At 38.8% G+C, this 24,025-nt stretch overlaps 1 protein-coding gene and 1 long non-coding RNA gene across 3 annotated transcripts in view; one reads left to right on the plus strand and one right to left on the minus strand.

The window, feature by feature from the left end:
• The window catches only part of lamc3 (laminin subunit gamma 3), a 151,830-nt gene that overhangs the window by 107,477 nt on the left and 20,328 nt on the right, over window positions 1-24,025 (plus strand). For both annotated transcript variants that reach the window (XM_011481525.3, XM_011481527.3), the window contains exons 12-17: window positions 2,226-2,453; window positions 19,906-20,094; window positions 20,383-20,628; window positions 21,242-21,395; window positions 21,506-21,648; window positions 21,770-21,948. In XM_011481525.3, coding sequence (XP_011479827.2) covers window positions 2,226-2,453; window positions 19,906-20,094; window positions 20,383-20,628; window positions 21,242-21,395; window positions 21,506-21,648; window positions 21,770-21,948 — 1,139 coding nt within the window. The remainder of the gene's footprint in view (window positions 1-2,225; window positions 2,454-19,905; window positions 20,095-20,382; window positions 20,629-21,241; window positions 21,396-21,505; window positions 21,649-21,769; window positions 21,949-24,025) is intronic.
• Window positions 1,640-2,237, minus strand: LOC110016041. Its single transcript, XR_002291299.2, has 2 exons — window positions 1,936-2,237; window positions 1,640-1,829 (listed from the first exon to the last, which is right to left on the minus strand). It is a non-coding gene; the product is annotated as an uncharacterized LOC110016041 (long non-coding RNA).

Genomic DNA, 24,025 nt, shown 5'->3' on the forward strand with positions numbered 1-24,025 from the left:
CCACTTTCTAATAAATATTAATGTCACTCGAGAACCGTTAGTATTTTTGTGCTACTTCCTGTAAACCAAAGTTGTCAGCTGACAGCTGGTTTCATCCCATTTTCCTGCTTTTTCCTACTCTGCATTTAAACACGTTTGAGTTCCTAACAAAGCACTCTGGGATTTTACAAGAGCAGCATTGTCTAATTTAAATTAAACTTTACAATCTGTGTTTTTGTTGCTCTTGCATGTGAAATTACTCTGAGAATGGTGGTTTAACTATGCAGCTCATGCCAGCTGCAGCTCATCAGAGACTAGGTGAAGGAAAAAACGTCTTTGGGGGAGTCTAACCATGGTTCATCTAACACGTTGCCACAATATAAAAGAGATACTGTTAAAAAATAATTTGAACAGGTTGCTTTGCTCTGTGAGCAGAGGTTGTGAAAGTGCATCTCACCTTGTATTTTGACAGAAGGATCAGAGGAAAAGGAGAAAAGCGAAAAGTAGGGGGAGCTTTAGGGGAAAACAAATAGCATCAAATGAAATACTTTAAAACTGTCAGAACTGATATTTCATTTAAGAAAATCCATACATAAATTTAAAAGTCAATGCACTCTTCTACAATCTAATTCTGCTTTCAGAGAGAGCACACACTGCAATGGACACAAATGGATTAAAAGTAATTTTGTTTGGTTGCAGCTAAGAGACTGAAGGTTTGGGGGGGAGGAGGTTATGTTCAGGATAGGGGAAAAAAAGGTTCCTAAAACCCTAAAAAGAGCTCATATAACACACTATTCTATTGTATTCTGCCCCCTTTTCCTCACCTCCTATATTTTTTCTCAGGGCTTCATAATTTGCTTGATTAAAGCGTCTGACTTCTTCTTCAGACGATGTATGTGTTTGAGTCTGCATTAAATGTGGAGTTATCGACCATATGATTAGACGAATCTGTCAGGGTAAACATGAGGCAGAATCTGCTATGCAGCTAAATCTGAAAACAACCGCCTCTCTTCTGATTTAAAACCATGTATCACGAAAAAGGTAAATGCTATTTAGGACCTGTTCCAGTGCCAGCAAAAATAGCAGCCGAGCTAAAAATATAAATAAAACTTTGTAAATAATAATATATAAATAATGTAAATAATAATTTAAACTATAAAATTATACAAATTGCCCAGTATTTTATATTAAAAACAATCAAGTCAGTTTTCAAATCTGTGCTGACAAATTTAAATGTTTGTGAATCAAATTTTTGTTTTAAAGACCCACTCAGATTAAAATGTAGTTTTTGGTGTTCTTAACACATTCTTGAAGGATTTCTTCTTGATGATAGCGACATGGATAAAGAAAATTAGGCTCAAAATTCCGTCTCTGGTTGTTCTTTATTCCATGTACATCTTTGTTTTCCTCATCTGAGCTGGAATCTGGCTCCAAACTATGACTGGAAAGTTCCATTATTGCTCGTCACTTTGTTGCATCGATATTGTTAGGTTGGGGCTGTAAGCTCGCAATAGTATAAGAAGTGTAAACAAATAGATGATGGGAAGTAGAGGGGGGCTTTCTCCATACCAACGGTTCCGCACACCACCCAGTGGTGAATTTTGAAGTATTTCTTAGAGTTAACGAGGCTGGACCCAGAAGCAGCACAGAACAGAGATGGTAAATGAGAAAAAGTCTTTATTTTGGTGAGTTCTGGCTTTGACGGCTTGTGGCTTGGACGTCTGAAGGAATGAAGAACGGCTGGTCTGGTGGGGTTTGCAACGACGGTAAAGTTTTGTGGAGCCTTGCTTTGTGTCCTGATCCTGGACGGCAGATGAGAACAATGGTGAGGATGACGCTGGAGGCAATTCCTGAAGGAGCAGAAAAACAGTGGATTAAGTCGCATAAAGGGTTTTGGCATTGGCATAGAGCTTGGCTTAGACGTGGACTAGAGCTTAGCATTGGTCAATACTCTACCGCTGAGAGCAGACGGGCCAACGCCGGCTGGAGGGTGAGGGATCCATAAATAGGCTGAAGATTGATGAGGAGAATGGTAACAGGTGAGGAGATGATTCCCCGGTAGGAGTGGGAGGAGACCATGATCCTAACAGTATTTTGGCTCAAAATTAAATGAATCATAATTTAACGACCATGGGAAGGTTTAAAAATATTTTTGTGTTTTTTAAAGAGATCGTTCTATTTTCGAGAAACCTGATTTGAATCTCACTAAGGTTCTTTCCACTCCCCTTTTCCTCCTTCCTCTTCAGATACGTCACAGCTTGCCAGGGTAACCCTCGCCTCCGCTTCCATCTCTTCCCGTCCACTGAGTCTCCCCGCTGCGTGGGTGGAACAATGTTCCTGCCCGCTGGGCTTCTCTGGTCAGTTCTGTGAGGGATGTGCTCCAGGATTCACCCGACAAGAACCTGGCGGAGGGCCTCTTTCAGCATGCGTGCCCTGCAAATGCCACCAGCATGGAATCTGTGATCCAGAGACGGGTAATGGGTGAAAGAATTTCAATTTATTTTTCGTTTTCTTCTATTTTTGGTGATTTTTATACTTTGATAAGGAGAAGAGGGATAGCATCCACATTGATGTGTTTAAGCAAACTTACAGCTCTCTCACCTGGTGTCAACTTTTCAATTTTCAGAAGAAATGAGCCCTATCACTTCATAATGGTACACATGATGTCAGAAACACGGACATGCTTGCTCGCTCAGTCATAGTGGAACCAATCACTCAAATGTGCACATTTATGCTTGTGCACTTCCAGCGAATGTGTCTAGGTCGGTGAAGGAGTTTTAGCTAACTTGTTTTTATAGTTTAAGGCACTTCTTCACTGGCCTCTCATCCTGGATGAGATGCTTCTACATGTTTAAATGATAAATCTAGAAAATGTCACCAAGGCATAATGACTTTGGAGCCACTTCACCGACAACTAATCAACAACATTTCTGTTTCAGTGATTCCGGCTAAAATAAAAATGCCTAAAAAAATGGCTGAAATATTGAATTCATAAATCAAATGCAGAACCTTTATATTTAAAGGCAAACTCCATCAATTTCACAACGCGTGGCGGCCCGAACAGTTATGAGGAGGGGCTTTGAAATAACTGGAGAATGTCTTCTGAGGGCTGAGGTTGGATTTGATAAAACATGGTTGAAGGATGAACTGGATTAGCAGAATTGCAGTGCAGTTTGCAGAAACAATACAATCCATGAAATCAAAGATAAAAAAAGTTGTTTTTTTTCTATCATTTTCTAAAAAAATCCTAATTATTGCTGTTACTGATATTGTCTAAGACCCATCTCCTGGCTGAAGGATGATGTGATTGTTCAAGAAAACATCAGTTCAAATTCTCGCGATTTAAATCATACTAGGTGTTTTTCTGTTTTTGCTTTTTTTAAAAGAAGGACATTGTGTTTTAATAGGTATGCTGCTTCCACCTTATTGTTTGATCCAGAGTGGAGTTTGTTACCTCAGATAATCCAGTTTGTTAGAGGTGTGAATATTCATCTTAAAAAAAAAAGGTATTAGGTAATGTCAGAATTCCCTCCCTACTCCCAATAACTACTAAAAAACTATGTAGTGCTGTGCTTCAGACAAAATGTTAAAAATTTCACAAAGTAATAACCTAATAGTATTAATAACAGCATTTTATGAAGACTAATTATAAATCTACTGTGTTCTGAAGATGAAAACTTGGATGTTTATTAAAAAAATCCTTTTTTTATAAACATCCACACATTCATAAAATACCAATCTAGTGAAAATCGATGCACACTTGTTTGTTGCAGAGACTTCTAGGAATTATTCAAGAGCACTCGATTTTGAATTGTAGATTCTGTCAGCACTACAAAATGGTGAACGCACTACGTAGTAAGCAGTGAAGGAAGTCGGACACAACCTTAGTTTCCTTCCTAGTGACAGTGGTGAACCTTAAATCAACCAGAGTAAGTAAAGGACAATTCATTGAACAAAAATATAAATGCATTACTTTCGCTTTTGCTCCTAATTGACATGAGATGAATTCATATTTACAGTTAATGATGGTAACATTCAGTCTTCTTTGTTAAAAAAAACAGTTAAAGGGCCTTTATCATGCTTTTCTTCAGCCATTCAGAGTAAACTATATACATATACATGATAACATATTAAAGAACATTTTTTTAATGTTGTGGTTCGGAAGTAGGACGACTTGATCTCGGAGGCACCAGCTTTCGCTTCAAGTGGGTGCTCCCCATTTCATGACATCGACCTAGAGCCGGCCTTGCCCGCAAAATCAAGCAACATTCAAACTTTTGCAAAGACGGATTTGCATATTGTGCATACGAAAGGAAAGCGTTTAGCCAATCACCGCTAGCTCAGCTGAGAAAGTTGGCGTGTGTGTTGGCCTAGGGGTGGTGTTGGAAGCCCAGACTCTTCCTAGAAGGGGCTGTTTCTCACTTTGTTTAATAGTTGATAATAGTATGAGAACCCACTTTTTTTCGTGGATTGGGAGGGGCTGGTGCTCAGAGATGTGAGAATGGAGTTGTTTTTCCATTAGGAATAAACATTATAATACACGTAAAAGCTCCAAAAAAGCTAGTATAGGCCTTTCTAAAAAAAGTTCTTACATAATTCTTTCCCTAATGCCAGTTATGAGAATGCCCCACATTGAAATCCAGCTTCATGTGGCATCATCAGGAAGGGCTCACACAATACTTTCTGTCACAGTGCCTCTGTTAGAGTGCGGGGAGCAGAGCAAGATCCCGCTTTTGGACTAGAGTGTCTGTTTAACAGTGACAGTCAGTCATCGTTGCTTCAAGGGAACATAACTCTTCATCCCCCAGGGGCATTGGCATGCCATCACTCAAACTGAGAACAGGAAGGCTGTGCTAATACAGCAACAACCTCATTTCGCACAACTCATCTCTACAATAACAGCAGGAACACTACAGCCTGTATTTAATACACCTGACACAAATATGGGAGCCAGCAGCAGCAACAGCGTTTGCAGCTTTATCGTTTAGATTTCCACCTTAGACGCAACTTCAGGTAAATGACAGAAGTTAAACAACAGCTCCTGGCTGTGTAAACAATCTGGCTGCAGTTATTTATATGTATTTGCCTGCTTGACTGTCGTACTTTTCGTCTCACCCTCAGACTCTTCTAAACGCTCACATTCTCACAGCTTTAAACAATCAATCCCACTTGAATGGTCGACTAGCCCATTCGAAGACCCACTCTTCTATCTTTTATCTTTCTTCAATCTGTCACTTACTCTCATGGCTCTTTCTCCATTTTACCCTCTGACTTTAACGGTGGGAGATCTGACCCAGTTAAAAGTTGTCTTCAGCTTCTGAACGAGCATGTCAGTCATCTTTGGGTCTTTCTGTTTGTGCCTGAGGTCGGAGGGTGAGGCTGGTATTGCTCCTTGCCTGCCACGTCAACAGTTAGACTTGTAAGCCGCCTCTTTGCTTCTTTCTCATTTGCCTTTAGATTTCAGCAGTTCCATATGTCTCTTCTTAACCTAGTTGGCTGTCTTTCTTTGTCAAACACACATTCCTTCGCTCTGCCTGCTCGCCAGACTCCCTCAAGTCGCCATCTCAATGCTACCTCTCCAATGCACCTGCCTTCCTCAGTCATCTTGAGTTTGTTTTTGCCGTCCTTGACTCCCGTCTGTGCAGACTTTTGCATCTCTACCGTGCATATATCTCCTTTTTTTTTTGACAGGGTGTGTTTCTTGTCAATATTGTTTTTTTCTCTGCGATGAGAAAACTCACATCTGTCCAGCTTTTTTCAATCACTTTGATAAGCCTTAAAAGTCCCATCACAATCATCTTTTGATCTATTGTTAAGCGGCCCCAGTGGTCTTTTAATTATGATTATGTCAAAATTGAAAAAGAAAAAACCTGTGTGGTTCTCTAGAAGCAGATACTCACCTCTAAGTTGTGGGCGTAACCATTTGTGCAGAAATGCATTTCAGTTGATATCCCTTCATCCCTCTCTTTACACTCTCTCCCACTAGCTTACAGCACCTCACCACCCCACGGTAACATAACAGGTGCAAGATAAATGGCGACCAATATTAGAGCAATCCAGCCGTACAGTTTTGAGTCACATGCCAGCTTGGAGGAAGATAAAAAAACAAAGACGTACTTGAATAGTGGATAATGGTAAATGGCGAATACTTGCCATAGCGCTTTCTACCTTCCTTGAAGGTCCAAAGCGCTTTACAGTCACAAACCCATTCACACACACATTCGCACACACATTCACACACTGGTGGTGGCTCAGATACATCAGCATGGAACGGAGCAGGGAGACTTTGGCATGCCCAATTCAGTTGCTGGGTCACAACTGACAGCTTTTCAAAAGGCATGTTTTGATTTGCTCCTGATTTACCACAATTTGAATAAAGAAATACTTGGAAATGCAGTTTTAAGCTTAAATTCTTTTACATGTGTCCTCCAACATGAGAAAAATGCTGCTGCAAGAACACGTTAAAAACACCCAAAACAGTGTTTTCATTGCATTTGGTCTTCAAAAAACTTTTTGCTTAAAAAAATGTCGACATTGCAGCTAAAAACTGCTAATTTATAAAGAAATACAATGATGTTCTTCAATCATTGCATAAACTGCCATTAAACAGTGGTTTAGGCATAATAATCAGATGTGAGTTGCATGACAAAGCCTCTCATGGATTTTGTGTGGCTTTGTTTCCATAGAGTCTGTGTTGTTTGGGCACAGTACGTGCCGCTGCGATGTCACGCGTAGAAAACAGCTTGTGTTTATTTGATGGATTTCTCTAAGATCAGAACTGAAAAGATGCTCAGACGTGTTTGTATAGCAACGTGTTACATGCAGATTTAACGGAAAATGACATCTGTGCCAAAGAATAAAAAACAAACATCCTGCGGTTCAGCAGAAAAACACATACACTCACTGGGCCTCATTACTGTATATGACAGAATGAGTTTTCATCACCTGGTGGACAAACTGTCAGGTTTTGTTTGTCGTTCGGGGGATTTTCTTAAAATACCATGAGATCCTTTTTCTTTTTGGCATAGAATCTGCCTGTCATTCTTTTAACCACTGTCCTACAAAGACATTGCAAGTTCAGGACAGTTATAAAACAGTGTGTCGAAGGAAAAAAAAAAAGATTTTTTATAGACAGCTCTTTTCATTTTTCTAAAAAGAAATTTCAGTAATTGAATTGCCTATGAGTATTAACTTTAAAGTAAAATTTTCTTTCTTATTTTGTAAGAAAAAATGGTGCAATTTTGAATGCTTTTCTTTAAACTACCACTGTTTTGTGATCATATTTTGTTTTTTAGGTGGATCTATTATTAATATGAATTCTTAATTAATTTATTATAAATATTTATATTCTGTATCCTAGTTTTTAATGACTAATGCTTATTAGCTGAAGATCAATTAGTTATTATTTTTTGTTTCCAATGACTGAATAATTCACTTTTATTTTTTTTATTTGTAATTTTTGATTTTATTTAAATTAACAACTGATGCAGTTACCAAAGAGCCCTCTTTAAATGTTATCGTACCAGTGACAATGACAAATAAAATACTATTTAAAATATGTAGCAATCATACTACTGTATAAAGCCACCAAACCACAAAAAGAAAGAAATTATAATTCAGAGGTCCGCTTTAATGAAAATCATGTTTTTGGTGTGTTTTTTTTCCATTTTTTAAATCTTTTACTTCTAGTATTTTCTTGTGGCAGGGGACATTTTTAAAAAAAACAGTCAAAAAAGTTTTTATGAGTATTTCTTTGTTCAGATTGTTGTGAATCAGAAGCACCAGGTACGTCTTTGTTTTCTTCGTCCAAGTTGGCATCTGCCTCAAAACTGTACGGCTGGATAGCTCCAATATTGCTCGCCATTTTTGTTGCAGCGGTAAAGTTAGGTTAGGGGCGTGTAGGTCTGTAAGCCAGAGAGAGGATGGAGGCTCGCTTACTATGCACCAACAGTTCCACTCACAACTCAGATTCGAATTTCTAATGAACTCCTGCTGCTCTGCAGAGACTGTGCTAGAAAACAACAGTTTGTAACACGATTTTGGCTAAAAATTGCATCATCATAATGAAAAAATAAAACACTGACAACGTTTTTATAACAGATCAAGAGATGATTGGAGTGGGTCTTCAAAAAAGTATTACAGCCTGAGGGAAAAGTGGTAATATTAGGATAAAATTCGACATTAATTTGCACATTTTCAACACCCAATTATTTTTTGTTCTCAGTAAAGCTTTTATTTTTTTTTCTTTTATAATTTATTATTTATTTTAAAGTAATGTTTTGTGTTCAAGTTTTGTTCACCCCACCCTGCGACACCTGCTCATGTCACACAATAATTTCATTTATCCACATATGTTTCTGTTTTAGTAAAATTTCAGCTATTTTCAAGTTCAACATTGATTCTGTTTAATTCACATTTCAGCTCAGTTGGTTTGTCACTTTAGAGTTTACGTTACGTAAAGTCTTTAATCCCTTAATGCCGTTCATTGCTAATTCGCATCATGTAATCCCGGACAACAATGAGGAATATTTTTTAAATAATTACAAATAAAGTCAGGCATAAAGGGGTAAATTTTCTTTTTCCTGCACTTCCGTCCTCCATCACCTTCTGTCCTGACAGAAAGAACAAGCACTTTTTTAAATGCTTTTCACAAAGTCTCTTGCTTTTAAAGAGGGAGATTGAATCATCTAAATGTGCCTTGTGAGAGGTAATAACAGCTTTGTGGACTTTTGCACAACTGAAGTTCATGATGGCGTTGATGATGAAAGACTGTTTGGAAACTGTGATGAGCGTGACGAAATGTTGGCAAACTCATTTTGATCAACCCTGAATATACAAATGGTCATTTGGAATGTGGATGGTGAGTTCACAGCAATTCTTCTTTTGCACACACACAAGCCAAAACGTTTTTTTCTGAATGAATGGGAATCGTGAAAACAACAGTCTGTGTTCAACAGATGTTGAAGAATTTCTCCAAGGTGGTGCTGATACTCAAAAAGAAAAGTCCGAATGCGAGTTCCTTTGGTGTAGCTTGGAGCTTGACGACAGCTTAGTGACTCGCTGAGAAGCTTTTGTTTTGAAGTATTTTCGTTTGAAAGACTTATCGGGGCGGTCATAACAGCTCTGCCTTGGAAGGAAAATTGTCACTCTTCGGAGCTGACAGGTTCTTGAGAATTTTTTTTTTTTTCAAGCGCATAAGCTTTTCAGGATGTTTTTAAAATATTTACATGCCCCAAGCGCAATGCAAATGATGAATGAGCGTTGAATATGGAACATGGTGTCCTCTGAGTCATGGATCAAACGAGCCTTGTGTGCTGTGTCCTTTGGAGTCTGGTGTTGAATAGCATAAGCCGCCTATCAGCAAAGGAAGCCAACTAAAATTAGCCCCTCTTTTACGAGCCGATGATTAGGATGGGATGTCATGTTCTGACGGCCTGTTGGCTTTACCAAATGAAAGGAAGCCAAGCAAACATAGAAGCTCTGCTCTGATTTAGAAGTTCAGGTCAAGGAAAACTATCAGGAAAAGTTGATTAAACATCCTGTTCATCATTTGTCACCTGGTGGGCGGACTGGCCTGCTGTTTCTTCTATCAGAATCTTAATTGCTGTGTAATTACCTAACGACTTGTATCATCATGCAGGGTGTGCCCACAGACTAAACAGGAATGGAGTTTATTCAACGCCTGGCGAGGGAAGCTGCAGCCAATGGTGCTTCATAATCATGATTTATTAACACTCTCTCAGTCGTGTCGGTTTATTTACTGTAGCGCAACACAACAGATTGGGAATGTTAATATTTGTGGTGGAACGAGCACACAGAGATCCGTGCCGCGCCATGCCGCTGCACCATGAAAGCAAACATATGTACGTCGGATTCAAAGAAAAGTTGGACTCGCAGTTGTCAGCGTTTTGGCTTCATTGTGCAACCGGACATGCTGCCGTGCAGAACGTACATCCAAGTAATTGCAAATAGTCCAGCCAGTAAATTGGGAAGAAACCATAATACATGCATCTTAAAGATGGGAGGGATGGGGTCTGAAGAGGAGGAGAGATCATTGTAATGTATAGATGGAACGGAGACACAATTTTCTCTTTGGCCCGTCCTGCAGAGCAGTGCTCATCAATCACCTAAACAAATGAAACACATGATGCTCTCGACATTAGGCTGAATACTCCACATCAGACTACAGTGTTAGAACTTACCTGGTTGTAAAATGTTCTACTAAACCTTTAATCTAAAACTTGTCCAGGAATGAATAAAGAAACAGATGTGTCAAAACTACTGTAAGCATTTTAGAATAAATCAGAAATCCAATGTGATTTTTGCCACGGTTTGAATCCTAAAAAACTAGAGCTTAACTGAAAGCGTACAAAAATACAACTATAGAGAAAATTAACAATCAAAAACATTTTAAGATTAAACAAAAATAAGGATTTTTTAAAAGGGCCTATATCATGCTAGTCTTGAGCCATTCAGAGTAAACTTTATCCATTTATACCATGGTCCGGGTGAATACTCTATTCTGATTGGCTGCTGGGTGTGGATTAAAATATATATACCACGCCTTAAAAAAGTAGTTCTGGTCACATAGCATAAATGTTCTATTTCACTGCGCTGGCATAAAACAAACTTTGGCTGGACATCTGGACAAAAACAACTGCTAAGAGGTGAACTTTCTCTCTCAACTGATGCTTTATTTAACCCGTCAGGACGATCAGCATATATATAATCGCTTTAAATCGCCGAATCTTGACTGCAGCGGTGGTGCGGCATCTTGTTACATTACTGTGACAATGTGCCGCACCACGTAACAAATAGTCCACTTTTCGTGAAAAAAGCGATTCAAATCAGAAAAAAAACAAGAATTAAGGACTAAAAACTGGTTAATATTTATTTATTTTGTAAGTGACCATGGTATAAGCGGGTTAATGGCCTTCGAAGTGTGCATGATCGCTTTTTAACGCACTTCGCGGAAGCAGCCATCCGACGCTTCCACGACGTGCGTTAAGAAGTGATAATGCACACTTTTTCGGCCATTGAGTTATTTTCCCAGTTCTTTTACTTGGTGGGAAAATGACCTGGGATTCTGCACCCCTCCCAGGTGCAGAATCTACCTGGGAGGGGCAGTTCTCCCCTATCTACGTCATGGTGTAAACCCTTTAAGAAGAGGCTGTCACGCTTGAGGAAAAACTGGAAAAATTCATTTTCACGGAACAATTTAGCATCAAAACTTTAGCTTCAGTCTTTAGATTCTTTTGACTACCGTAACTCTTCAAATTTTTATTCATATTCACATAATTCAGCTGATTCTGTTGCAGAGAAAGTGTTTTTTTTTTGGTGTTTTAACCCTTTTTGTTAGTAATATTGATGCAAATGTCATGATTTGAATTTGTTGTCTTGTTTTTGGTCCTTGTTCTGTCTTGTTTCTGTTTCCTGTTTTATTTTGAAAGTCTCCTGTCTTGTCTGTTTTCTTGAGTTTTACTTCCTTTGGTCCCCATCAGCCCTGATCGTGTCCACCTGTGTCTTGTCTGCCCTCCTCCTGTGTTGGTCCATTACCCCTGTTATGGTGTCATGCCATGTTCCTCGTTCCTTGTTCCTTGTCTCATGCCACGTCACAGTGAGTTTTTGTTTTTTGGTTTTGTCATCCTGCTCGGCAGCGCCTTTTGTTTATAATTAAACCCCTTGCCCTGGAACTGTGTGCCTCCGCCTCTGCATTCTGGGTCCTACCGGCTTTCTAGCCACCCCCGCACCGTGACAGCAAAGTAAATAAAGCATCAGAATCAGCTGAAATGCATGTAAACGGTCGAACGTCTACAGTACATCTAAGAGCATATTTTATTTAGATGTTGCCAATATTAAATAATATTAATAATGACGTCTCCAATATTAAAGGGTTACTTAAAAAAGTACTAAACTCTAACATGCGAAACAAAATGTAATAATCAAATTGTTATGGAGCTTTACCAACAAATTTTCATTGCAGTTGATTTTATCAATGAAGTAATTTTTCTTTAAAGGAATAATAAATAAATTGGGCAAAAAGCAACCTTTTTGTTTGCTATCATGAAAATGTTGTTATTCTATTTGTGACAGACACTACTTAGTTCAATTTAAAATATTTGTTTTATGAGAATGTTCTGCATACTTTAGCAAAATTATTTGAGAATGGAAAATAAATCAATGCTCATTTCAACCGAGGTCTTCAGTACTTTGTCATTGATACCTATGCTTCAAATGTTAACAGAGTTAATAAGATAAAAGTGTTAATCTTCACAAAATTCTTAAAATCTGCTTAAAGTAGCAAAAATTGTTTCCAGTTGCTGACATTATTCAATAGATCCTTGATGAGAAACGTCTGGATTTGCATCCGTTTTGACAGTGTGTCCACAATGATTTCCTTGTCTAGACAAATTTCATCAAAGAAAGGTCAAAACCTTTTCACATCAGCCATCTTTGGCAGCAGGGCTTTGAGCCAAGACAGGCAAATGAAGCACTGGCTTTGTTTATCTCTGTTTTATTTGTATTTGTGCTCGGGAGGAGATAAGTAAAGCGGGGCAAACGGGATTAGCAATAAAAAAAATACATTGAAAGATCCATTGCAGACTGACTCCATCTATCTTCCCCTCATTGTGCCCTCTTCATATCCCATCGCTCTGATGCAGGCAGTGGATCTTAGGATCTTAGCCTGCAACAAACACGGCCCACCAAAGAGATTAAAGGCTGGATAAAGTGACACCAGAGCCAAACTCCCTCCCACATCAGTTTTTCAGCCTCAACTTTTTTCTAACTAATGGCCTTCGAGAACCAAAGCGATAGCGTTTAAACACACGCCTTGGAAAATCACACCCTTAACTTCCTCTGTTCAGATGTTTTGACCCATTGTTTGTTATTTTTTTTCTTTGGTTTATAACCTTATTTATGCCAGACGGGTCCTTCGAATGTGTATTTTGCTGCAGCAGTGGTTGACTCCTGCAAAATAACCTTCACTCTCCCAAACTCCTCCAACACACCGCAGTGGGCGTGACATTTGGTTCTGGGAATGCACTCTGCATTATTCAAAAAATTTGGCCCCGCGCAAATGTTAAAGAGGGAAATGAGATGTGTGCTGCTTTACAACAGAACAGCAAACATACAGGCTTTTAAGCCAACATGCATCTCTCATTATAAGCTTGAGTTTAACTGAAAACCAGTAACTGTAGCTGCATTTCTTCAAAGCAACAAGATTTGAACCACATCTAATGCTAGTTCATGCACTCCCCAGGTTGTGTTTGTCTAGGGGAAAAAAGTAAAATAAAAAAATGAAACAGCTCAAAGGCACTCTGCAAAAATACAACATTGATTCATAAACATGTCAAATCTGTGAAATAAAAATCAATCCCATCCCACAACTTGAAAATAAAAAAGTATAAAAAATGAGTACTCAAATCTTGATCTTTGCAGTTAATTTTGAATTTATGCGGGATTATTTATTCAGCCGAGTAAACAGGCTGTAGCTGCTCAAGAAGAATATGTATGGCTCTTTTGAATAAAACGTCTTGTTTTTTTTTAAATTGAAGAATATTTGATAAAAACATTGAACATCTGGAATTTCTTTCATATTTTCTGAAATCTGACTTTGATCTTCTAATTTCTAATGTATTACTAACCTAAGTCTAGGTTTTTTCCAAAATTACTCACAAATATTGGATGTTTTACTTCCCTACCTGTTTACTGTACATATTTTACCATTGAATATTTTATTCATGACATCGTTGATGGCTTCCGCCTCATTCTTTTAACAGCCTTTGAATGCATAAATGTGAATAAGTCATGACCTTTTAAATGCCAGATGCGCGCTTCAAAAAGAGGGGATCTGTGGGAATCTGTGGGAAAGTAATAGAAAATAAATCAATATTTAATGAAAAAAATGCAAAAAGATATTTTTTTTAAAAATTCCCAACCTGTCACTTGGTTTTCGAGGCATTTGGAATCAAAAGAATGATTGATCAAACCATCGATCGTCAGACTAACATACTTTCAGTGGCCATTAACATCAGGTATTTTAGTCGTTTTACAAATATAACATATCATGTTCATACAAATATTAGTATATCCCACTATAATCTTAATTATTCTAGGTTACAATCTGCCAAGAGCTTGTGAGAACTTCTTTTTTTGTCCTTTTTCTTTCTTTCTTTTTCCAAACTTTACAATAAAATAGTCACACAAATGGTACACTGTACTTGTGTTAGTGTGCTTGTGTTAAGAAATAACTCTATTATAATTGACTTTAAGAGTAAGTTTTGTAGTAAATTGGAACACAGAATTTCTAAAAAAAATAATGCTTTTCAACATAGAAAAAATGTGTTTATTTGCTTAAAGGATTAGTCAGAGAAATGTTAATTTTTCCAAATTTCTTGAATTTGTTCTATACTTTTCCTAAATGGTCCCAAACAAATGCTTCCATCAAACCATCAAGGTATTTCAAACACTACCAATTAATTGTTCTAAAACATGCAATAAAAAGGAGTTTGATTGCATTTTTTTTTACTGTGTTAAAAATTGTCTCGTTAAAGGCACTGTTTAAACTCACCCAAATTGGTACAGATGATCCCCATAATTTTTTAAGCAACCCTGTTCAGTTTTGCACAATTTGATCACATCAAAGTGTGCCTAATTAAAATATATAACTACCATGTTTTTATACATCACTGCCTATATTCTGACTAATATTGAGAAAATGTTTACATTTTTGGAAAAAAAAGTAGCATGCTTTCATAACTCACCCACATTTTCACTAAGGAAATGCCTAATCAGGTTCAGAACCAAATCTTAAATAGACTTTTACTTAGAGTTTGTTGTGTATTTAGTATCAATAAGTTGCATCTCCTAAAGTTCTTCTTCATTGCCACCAGACTAAATAACACATAAACCCATTAATCCATCCATTGTTCACTGCTTATTAGAGTTTGCTTCAAGAGTGTTGCAGTGGACATGTCTGACTCATCAGAAAGCTGTTCAGGGAGCATTCTCGCTATGTGTTGTAATGCCCACAACTGGCTCCTCTTGATGGGGTTGTTCTACCCTGAGGTCCTCCTGGAGAGCTCATCTTCACACCCTATAAGTAAGACCTCAGCCACTCCAAATTTACCGCTCTTTATATTTGTGACCTTGTCCGATGGTTTATAATCTTGGCTACATGTGGGAGTGGAAACGTAAACTGATATTAGTAAACTGGTAAATTAGGAGCCTTTTCTTTCATATTAGCTATAAAGATAATCATTTCTTCTTTATTTAGCTTTAATCTGAGCCAAAGCAAGGCGCACAAGGAGGAAGAGTAGCCACAGCAACAAATAGCAGGACGTTGGGGATGGATCTAGCGCTGTCCTGCTGTCCCTTTATAACAGCTCTGCGACCCAAAGCTTTGTCACAAAACATGAGCTACAACCACAGTTGCACGAGCTGGCCCCCTCTGTAGCCCACAGGGCTTGGCTGTGACAATTAGGCCTGAGCCTCCATGCACAAAACACGAATTGATGCATTTATTTTCCAACCATCACATCGTGACAAAACATATTTCCCCTGCCATGCGTGCTGCACACATTATGTATGGGTTTGGACAGAACGTGCTGCCCTTTTCCCTCAGCATTATTCCCTCTCTTCTCTGCTGCAGCCCACTTAGACTGCAGCGACAGGCCACATCTGCAGCAGCAAGCACTGGCAGCGTGTTTGTATCCATTTAGACAACAACGTCCCTGAGAAGCAGTCCTGCAGCACATTTAACCCAGGCTCCTATCTCATGGCCTTAGGGACCACATGCAAACTTTTCTTTCTGTGTGTCTCTTCTCTCTGCGTTTTCCCTCTTCTTCTTCATTAAAACAGGGTGTTCCCATGCATTAGTAAACAGATTCTTTTGCCCTGCAGCTTTTCACTGTTGCAGTGGGATGCAGAGATCCTGGAAAATGTGAAGGTCTTAAAGAGCTCGTGTTTAGACTTTTTGCCCATATTGCTTTGGTTGAATATCAGGGAAAAAAAAGAATTATTTGTATTATTTGTAATGTATTTTGGCTTTTTTGTCCGTGAAATCTCGCCGTTGAGGCAAAGTGAAAAGTAACACTCGCATAACTCACGTGTTTCTTTGAAGCCGTGTGGCTTGTTTACCAAGGGCCCCACATCCTGCCCTCTTTTCCCAGAGAGACCTCCCAAGATGGTGCAACATGACGCACAATCATTTGTTCAAAAAATAAATCCAGAGACAAGAATTCAATTACAAAGAGAAAAGTAAGCCCCCATCTCCTAAACAAAAACACATTTCTCCCAGGATTTTTTTTGCCTTTTTCTTGCCGCTGTCTCCATCTGTTGTTAAAGCGGTTACAAGCCACTGCAGACAGCGATAACCACTATCTTTTGTAGAGCTGTGCACTTTGTGTAAAAAAAGGAGCACTGAATGATGTTCAAGTATAAACTCAGCTGACTGATTCATGTGAAAAGAAGTAGCTGCTGAGCCTGTCTGCCTGTCTTTGCTGTACCTGTTGCAGCCCGTCAGCTGTCCCACGGTGTTGCGTCATTGTTGTTGCTTCATAAATGAGGCACGCCACTCCGGCCGGCGTGTATTCTTGCAGACAAAAAGCTAGGCGGGGCAAAAGAGAAGAATAAAGTGCTGGGAGAATGAACAGTGCTGGAGAGGAGCCCTTTGTGTGTTTGTGTGTGAAGGGCTCTTGAGCAGCTCCTGCCTGCTTGTTCCCCATACAGAAATATTGCTTTTCTATCACAGAACAGACGAGCAGGAGTTCAGGCAAAGAGCAGAGCACTGAAGTGCAGAGCTGCATGCCTGGCAAAAAAAAAAAAAGGACGAGGTAGGATGAGAGGAGCATCATACAGATATTTCAAAGGAGTCATATCGTGGCGCTCTGAGGGGAGATTCACAGAAATCCCAATTCATTAAAGCTGAATAAAAGCTCATTGATTCAATAATGAAATTATTCCTTACATATGTTAAGAGGGAAGGGCGATTAGCATGGCGATAAGGGAGATGGTTTGAGGAGGGATCCGGCCATCCACTGGCATTTTGTGATGAATGGCGTTAGCCTTTCGGAGAGCGGATGGAATGATAATAGGAGGACCTCTGCTGCCTCATATCACGCTCAGTCATCTTCACACTCAGTAAAGTCAGCACATTTCGACTGCCATTAAATTTACTACGGCTCATTGGGGATCGACAGCGTCAGAGTCTCTGATTGCACGGCGGAATCAAAGAAAGATTCACTTCTTTCCTCCAGGAACAATCATTATTGCTAAATACTGCTCCTAAATGACTGGAATTTCATGCATGAAAGTTGAGCATTATTCATCTCACCTTGCAGTGGAACTGATCATTTCTTTTCAAAGGTCCACACTTCATCAGGCAAGGAGATAACTGCTCCACATGATGAATCTGTAATCAATTTAGCTTTAAAACCATTATTCTATCTCACTGGTTTGCACTTAACGGGGTTTTGTTTGGCAGTGGGAGGTGCTGCTAGCAGTGACCTCGAAACAAGAACTTCACGGGTTGTGAGTCGACTGGAAAATGCACAAAGAGATTCTCGCTGAATCACGCAGCAGGCCGGGGAAAGGAATAATGGGAAATTTGATGAAGCATTTGTGAGGGTTTTTTGGCCATTTTTCTTTAACTTTCAAAACTCTTATAGATATGCTTGCTGAAAAATCCAGACTTAATTCCAGTCATTGAAAAAAAAGTATTAAAGTTACAATATGAGGATTGAATTCACCATTTTTCATAAATAGTTTATAGCAAAGCAACTTTTTTCAAAATAATTTTTAGAATAAAGACAAATTTCAATAAATGTAAATAAAAAACAGATGTAAGATAGCACAGTTAAAGCTGCCTAACTTGGAAGAATTCCTGAATCAAAAATCTAAATTACATGTCTGAATTTATGCTATTGAAGAGTCAATTTAATCCCATTTTGATCAAGGCTTGTCCATATGGATTGCCACATGTTACTGCAGATGGATTGTGGTTTAACCAAAGAAAGCTTTCACACTGCACATCAGTTTTAGACAAAAATTGATGTTGGCATTTTTCATTAAAAAAATGAAAGTTGTGAATCTGAAGGAGCACTAACAGCAAGTGATTGGAAATTTTATCATTGGTAAATATTGCATAGTGTTGAGACACTTATCAATTCATAATGGAGCATAATAGAACACTAGAAGAATTAGCTACTTTTCTTCCATGTGACTTTTTGTTCTTCTGATCATTCTTTACTTAGAGCAATAATGAATAGTTGTAACCGCATGATTCTTCTGATCAACTTTATTTAGTCTATTCTTTTTCAGTGTTGTATAAATCCATTAAAACCTAGACCGAGTGAGTGTGACATCAACAGTAAAAAATGGCTTACTTCTGCTCCAATGAAAGGAAGTCAACTCAGTCGCCATTTTTTTGCGATGCAAACATGTTGGAGCCAGAAATTGACAGTAAGCAGTGATTCGTCTGAGTTAGTCTGAGTCATCATTTCAATGGCAACGACTCCAACCAACCAAGAGTGAGATTGTTGGAAGGCCACACCCCTAGTACTTCAAAGCAGCCTCAGGAGAATCCGTCAAACGCTTCAAACTTTCAATGTGCAACCTCATACTTTATATTGAAGCATCTGATTGGCCAGTTTGTAACTTGAACAAGTTGCACGGAAGAAATGTTATAAAACAATTACTATTAGCATGAACATGTTGAAAAAGGTAGCAGAGCAAGAGTAATTATTCTGACAAATATAATGACTGAGTATCAGCTGTTTATTTCTTTAGAGAAGTCTATAGGATTTTGGCTTCTTGGAACCTGTGAGCAGTCATGGTGTAAAACAAAACCAGAACAAAAAAGGTGGGATATGGCTTGTTTCCTATTCAGTTTAGCTGTGTAAGGTGGACTCAATTCACCCCAAAGCTGGATCCTTACAATGCAGAAAGTTTCATTTTTGTTGTCTGAGCTTAGAAACCTTATAAAATTAGAATAATAGACATCAATCACATGCTGTCATGTAATCTGTGTGGAATAAATGTTTTTATTTTATCAACAGGACACTCAAAATACCTTATTTTAACCATGCAAATGCTGCAGTAACCATCAAATAAAAGGGAAAACAGCTTTGTGATTATTTCTAAATAAAGTTAAAACATAAAGTTTTTTTTACTGTTGCGTTGCAAGTCTTAGTTGAAAAATTGGACATCCAAAAAAAAAAAAAAAAAAAAAAAAAAAAAAAAAATTGGACATCCTCTTCATTTCTTGTCATGTTTTTTTCACGGCTTCATCTCAGAGGTTGTCACGCACAGTTGGTTCGAGGGTTGTTTGCGGATCTAATTGTCTCAGGCTGTGCAGTTGGGGTCACTGTGGGTCACTGAACTCCAGAGATCCGAGACTCCCCAGCTCTACTATCTCACAGTCATCCGCAACACTGCTGGAGGTACTTTATCCCACGATTGTGTCACATCACTTAGTCATCATTTAGCCATGCTGGTAGCTTCACATGTTTATATTACTAAAAAGTAGATTGAAAATAAAGTCAATAAAAAGATTGGGGTTTATCAAACAGGTGTTTGATATTTATTCTGCAGTTTTTCCCAATAAGAGTTTGTTTTTAGTGCAACTTAGAAATGTTAATTCAGCCATTTAACAGGGGAGTTACTTTTGAAAAGTCTCTCTGACTTAATTTGGTTCACATATTTCCCAAAGCAATTACAGCCGGGGTGAATGCAGTTGTCTTCTGCTCTCCTTTGTGAGCTTTTGGTATTTTTTGTGGTATTATTTTTTTTCAGACTGTGATGTTTGTTTGCTCAGAGGTAGAGCGCCCTCTGCTGGTGAGGAGAGACTCCTCCTCTCATTTGTTTGTATAGCAGGTGGGTCACCTCACAAATGCGCCTTTTCTGAATTCCTTCTTGTGGTTTCAGGTGTGTGCGAGTGCTCCCACTTCACTACGGGGATGACCTGTGAGCACTGCCTGCCAGGCTACTATGGCAACGCCCTGATTGGCACACCTGGTGATTGTCAGCCTTGCCCTTGTCCGGACCGCAGCAGCTGTGTCCAAATTGCGGAGACGGGACAGGTGGTGTGCACCAACTGCCCTGCAGGACAGACAGGTGACATGAGCTTCCAGTCAATTTCAAAGAAATCCATAAACCCAATAAATACCGGGCATACATCAAGATCAGAACAATTTTTCCACATGACAGGTCGATGCTGAAAGCAGCTCATTTGCAGTCCCCGTCATTCTGCAGCAGAACGCCACCTGTGACTCCCAACACATCCAATATGAATTTTTAATTTAATTACAACAGAGTCTGACTTGATGAGACTCTGACCTCTGATGGTGTTCTTGCTCAGTCAGTCATCAAACTCCTGCCCACCTCCATCTCCCCCTCGTGCAGGGATGCGCTGTCAGATGTGCGAAGACGGTTACTATGGTGACCCCATGGGACAATCTGGGACGGTTCGACCATGTGTGAGGTGCAACTGCAACGGCAATGTGGACTTCAATGCAGTGGGAATATGCGACCACTTCACTGGGCAGTGTCTTAAGTGCATGGGGCACACAGAGGGCGACCACTGCCAGCGCTGCCAGCGGGGTTTCTATGGCAACGCCCTGGAGCAAACATCTGGCCAGAAGTGCAAGCGTGAGTAACAGTTGTGGGGACAAAATAATGTATTATTCCAGTCATTTTCTTAAAATTTATCGAGATATACTTTTGGCAAACAGTCAAAAATGTGGTTATTACTAAATCCAAATGAACATTTTGTTGTCGTATTTTAAGATGTTAATACGGTAATAAATTGTACTGTGATGGGTCTACAAGATTTCTTCAAATCTTTCTACGATCAGAATTTCTTTTGAATAACTTTGAACATAACAGAATGCTCATTAAAAATGATTCAGGGCTTGGACAGCATCTTTGAAGAAATGACCTGTAAAAATATTCAGTTCAGCTAAAAGGTGGAACTGAGGTGAAAAAACTGTCCTGGGTCAGAAAGAAAGCAGAGAAATCCAAGTCCCTGAACTGACTTAAAAAAAAAAATCTTAAACATATAGAAATAAAGCTTGCTGCGATGTTTATCTGTTGGTCCTTCTTTTAATTCACAGTTATGTGTTTTTGTGCCCCGTTAAGTAGCATGGGGATCCTTGATATTTTTTTGTTATTTTCCTTCCAGTATTCAAATGAGATAAAGCAAATTAAATCATGGTGCAATATTTCCAATTGTGGATGTATTTATGTATTTTTCTCTTTTTAGCATGCAGCTGCAGCTCTGCTGGAACCTCTGGGCATGTAAATGAATGCCATCCTCAGACAGGAAGCTGTCATTGCCTCAGTCACGTGACCGGCCGGGACTGCAGTTATTGTGAAGTTGGCTTCTTCAACCTTCAGCCGGGCTATGGATGTGAGAGGTAAACAGATATCACTTTAACAGAAAAAAATCCTAGTTAAAAATATGTCACATAACAGGGTTTGGAAGCTTGATTTAATGTGGAATGTATTGTTTTCTTATCATCTTTAGGTGCAAATGCAGTCCAATTGGCTCCACTTCACAGGCTTGCCATCCATTCACAGGTGAGTGTGTGTGCCGCCCAGGAGTGGAGGGGACGCTGTGCGATTCTTGTCGTCTGGGATTCTTTGGATTCTCATCACGAGGTTGTAGAGGTAATTTAATCCTCGCAATGTGCTGTCATCTAATCCCCTAATGCAGATCCTACATTGAAGGCTCTCCGGTTCTCATAATATTTATCTCTGCTTCTCTCGCCTTGGTTCTGGTTTCATCAAGCTTGCAACTGTGACCCAATGGGCTCCGTTTCCATGCAGTGCCACGGTAACGGTACCTGCCAGTGTCGGCAAGGCTTTGTGGGTTACAAGTGTGACAAATGCGAGGTGAATTATTTCCACAATAGGGCCAATCACCAATGCGAAGAATGTCCAGTGTGCTACAGCCTCGTCAAGAAACAGGTGGGTTGGAGTGGAGCAATATTGTTATGAGTTGGTATGAACATTTATAATATCCCATTTAAATATTTATGTATTCAAACAGAGCATAAAATAAATTTAAAGACCAAAAAATTATTTTATTATGTTTTTTTATGTCACTATTTAAATTCTGAAATTAAAAGATATTTGAAGTCTTAAACAGTTGGCAAATTAAAGGAAAACATCAGATTTAATATTCTCTATATAATTTTAAAAGCTCCCGGCAATTTGATCAAATCTGCTCAATGAAACAAACTTATGCAACAGTTCGTATTTTTTCTGGAGCTGTAATCAACTTACATGGCAAAGGGAAACGTTATATTGTTCTCATTATAGAATTATTAGCATCTTTTTTTTAATTTTTTATTTTTTGACAGTTCAATTTCTGTTTCTAAACTGCTTGAAAGCCAGGGTTATATCATCTTTGTTTTACATTAAATGTGTGATTAAAAAAAGAAAGTACACTGACAACCCTGAAACACCTGTGACTTCAATAGTGTAAACCTTTATTTAAAAAGGTTCAGCCTCTTGAAAATGATTCAACAAATTAACTAAAAAATGAATAAAACTTAACCTCATTTAATTTTTATGTCCAAATTTTTGTTTCCTCTGAAAGACCTACTCCAATAAGAATCGCGTCTTTAACATGCTGTGAGGGGATTTAGGCTAGCAGGAGAGTGTGCAAAGAGAGAACGCAGTTATTGGTGACGGGAAAGGGGGAAAACGTTGCTTTGTGCCAATGATCCCGCCCACAAATCATAGGCAAATTTCTAATAAACTACTGCACCTTTGCAGAAACTATCCCTAAGAAAACGACACAAGTTATTTTATATTTTGGCCACAAACTCCATAATCATCATTAAAAGACCACTGGGAACATTTTGAAAATAGCTGAAAAAATGATCGGAGTGGGTCTCAAATGTAACGTTCCACTCCTGTAGCCAACTATCTGTATTTTCTCCCTTTTTGTCTCAATTTTCATCTCAAATCATAATGTAGCTCTATGGATCTATTCAGTAAAGTAATTAAATATGTAATATGCAGCTTCTCGGGTCGTTTCTGGGATTTGAATAATATTTCAGAGACGAGAGAAGAGCAGCTTTTTTGAGTCATGTTCTTTCACTTTGGTTCAGGACTGCCTTTACGGAGAATCCTTTAGGAAAAGTTAAAAGGGGGCAGAACTGACAGGATTTTCCAAAAAAATGACTGTACCTTGAGGACAACTGTAGACATTAAACGAAAAGGTTTCCAAACCTCAATATTAGGAAAAAGATTTAGCTTCACATTTGCACTGGATTTCACTCAATATCTGACAATTTTTCCTAAAATCTGGATCTAGGTTCAAATGGGTTTTTATTTTTGACTAATTTATATAAATGTGTTCCACACCCACACTGAGAGGAAATAGTTAGTTGTGGAAAAAGCCCAGTTTCCCTGGAGCGTCATTGCTTTGTGGACCCTCACCACAACCATATGGCTCCTTTGTATTTGGAGATTGCAAGCAAACAGTGGATGTGCAGTGAAACAGAAAGAGACATTTGCCCTAATGATCTCCTGAGCTGCGCTTTCCTGTCCCTTCAGATTTGTTGCAACCCACGTTTGTGCTAATCCAGGTGCTGTGTTCCTGTTTTCCGAGGACAATCCAATACTTATAACATTTTTTTTTCTTCTAAACGTATTCTTGTTCCAGTTAAAGTGGCTTTATGTTCTCCCCGGGCCAGCTTGTACCTGTGTGAAGGCTTGCTGTGATTCCCTTTGTGTTAGCAATTCAGTGAACATCCCAACCCATGTCTGCTCTGAACGCCTGCAATTACTCTTCCTGTCCACAGTCTTCCTCATGCTGCCCATCTAACAGCTCCCGTTTTCATTGAAGCTTAAAGATAGAAAGGAATAAGGCTGAGGAAAAAAAAGATATGGGTTAGCATTGATAGCTATTTTAATAGTTGCTGAATTTCAACTGCCATTACAAATGGACATGGGTTGTCTGTGCATAAAAAAAGATGCAAACCTGTCCGCTGGTAGCCTGCTCTGTAAACCTGTAGACAAAAAAATGATCATG

This window comes from Oryzias latipes, chromosome 12, assembly GCF_002234675.1.
Source record: "Oryzias latipes chromosome 12, ASM223467v1".
NCBI lineage: Eukaryota > Metazoa > Chordata > Actinopteri > Beloniformes > Adrianichthyidae > Oryzias > Oryzias latipes.